At 43.7% G+C, this 1,596-nt stretch overlaps 1 protein-coding gene across 1 annotated transcript in view; it reads left to right on the top strand.

The window, feature by feature from the left end:
- The first annotated feature begins 338 nt into the window (after positions 1–338).
- LOC102028375 (uncharacterized protein C3orf20-like) overlaps positions 339–1,596 on the top strand; it is a 47,507-nt gene continuing 46,249 nt past the window's right edge. Inside the window, exon 1 of the mRNA XM_013519489.1 lies at positions 339–367. Coding sequence (XP_013374943.1) covers positions 339–367 — 29 coding nt within the window. The remainder of the gene's footprint in view (positions 368–1,596) is intronic.

Raw genomic sequence — 1,596 nt, 5'->3', positions numbered from 1 at the left:
TGTAGGGCAGAGAACATGAATCAAGAGGTCTTCTTCTGGCTACGTGGAGGCGGACAGGACACCCTCTGCAGGAGCTGTCAGGGAAGCCGAGAGCGCCCCGGCTAGCTGGGGACCCGCCCCTTCTTTCATCATTGGTATTTTTACAGCGGGAGCTCCCACGGCTCCTGTCTTTTAAAGCTTTTAAGTATATCGCCCAAGTAATGAATGCATAGTTCAAAAAGAAAAGTCACCTAAAACTCTGCCACCTGCCCCTGAATTGAACAGAAAGGATTTGGGGACACCTTTGCTCCTTGGGATCCCTTTCCCACTCCCACACCTCCCTGCCACCATGGGAGACAATGGAATTTGCGCTGAGCATTCCTTTGCGGTCCTTGCGGCTCCCCGCCCGAACCACTGATTAGAAAACTTCTTTAGCTTCGGGAGCTTAATTCCAGCTACACAGAGGGCAGAGGCAAGAAGGTCGCCAGCTTGAGGCCACACTGGGCAATTTAGCGAGCGCCTGTCTCAAAACAAAACCAAATCCGAAAACCTCTTCTTTATTTTAAAGAAGTCACCTTTTCAAAGCCCAGGGTACGAACACACAAAATCAGAATCCCCGATTCCCAGTACAGAAAAACAAAACAAAACAGAATCTCGTCCCGGTGACTGTGTGCAAGCCCCAGGGAGCAAAGCCTTCCTCTTTACGCAGGCGCCGGGGCGGCTCTGTGTCTCCAGGGTGATTATTCAGGTTTCATTTGCATAACCATAATGCACTGCAAGCAGTTCAATGTTTTTCACGAGAGTAAACTTACTCGAGCTTCTAATTTTTAAAATATGGACTACTATGTAAAGAATTAATCAAGTGAACTTTCCTAAATAGTACTTTTTTTGGATAAGTGATCACCATCAGTGTAACAGGAGTTGTAGTTACTCCAGTGAGTGGCACAAAAAAACAGTGCCATACTCTGGTTTCTCTTCAGATCGCATAAATCTTTCGCCTTTTACTAAAGATTTCCGTGGAGAGGAACAACTCTGAGTCTTAAACCAATTTTTTGAGGCCTTGTGTTGGCAAGGCTGATTATGGAGTTTTAAAAGTAGACTTTTAAGTTCTTAGTTTTCTTAATTCAATTACTACGACTTGTTTATTGGGTTTTAATTAGCAGTGTAGGAAGTCGTTGTTTTTGCGAGTACTTGCTCAATGTGATTCATTTCTTTATGCTGTACTAAGGCTTTTGTTTGCACATTCTAACGTAAGAGATACAAGTGGTTGAGTTTTTAATGACTTGTTTAGCTCTGTGGTAGGGTATGGTGTTGGCTTACACAATCTTCGTTTAACGTGGTGACTTTTGAACTCAATTTGTTCGTAAGTGTGGTTGTAATAACTCAAGGTGGATGTAAAGAAAGATTATTTTTCCCTAACGGGCAAAAAAAAATAAATAAATAAATAAAATATCTCATCGCTTCCGTAGTGCGAGAACAGAAAGTGTACTGAAGAACCAAGAGATATAACTAGTACTGTGAAACGGGAGGCGGGGACTTGTACCGCTGAGCTATCCCCGGCCCCAGTAAAATGGGAAGAAAATGTTCAAATGAGAAAGGAAACGGCGTGGGCGTGGG

This window comes from Chinchilla lanigera, unplaced genomic scaffold (genome assembly GCF_000276665.1).
Source record: "Chinchilla lanigera isolate Chin_1 unplaced genomic scaffold, ChiLan1.0 scaffold00004, whole genome shotgun sequence".
Taxonomy (NCBI): domain Eukaryota; kingdom Metazoa; phylum Chordata; class Mammalia; order Rodentia; family Chinchillidae; genus Chinchilla; species Chinchilla lanigera.
Note: the sequence above shows the minus strand (reverse complement) of the source record. Positions and strands in the feature narration are given on the sequence as shown.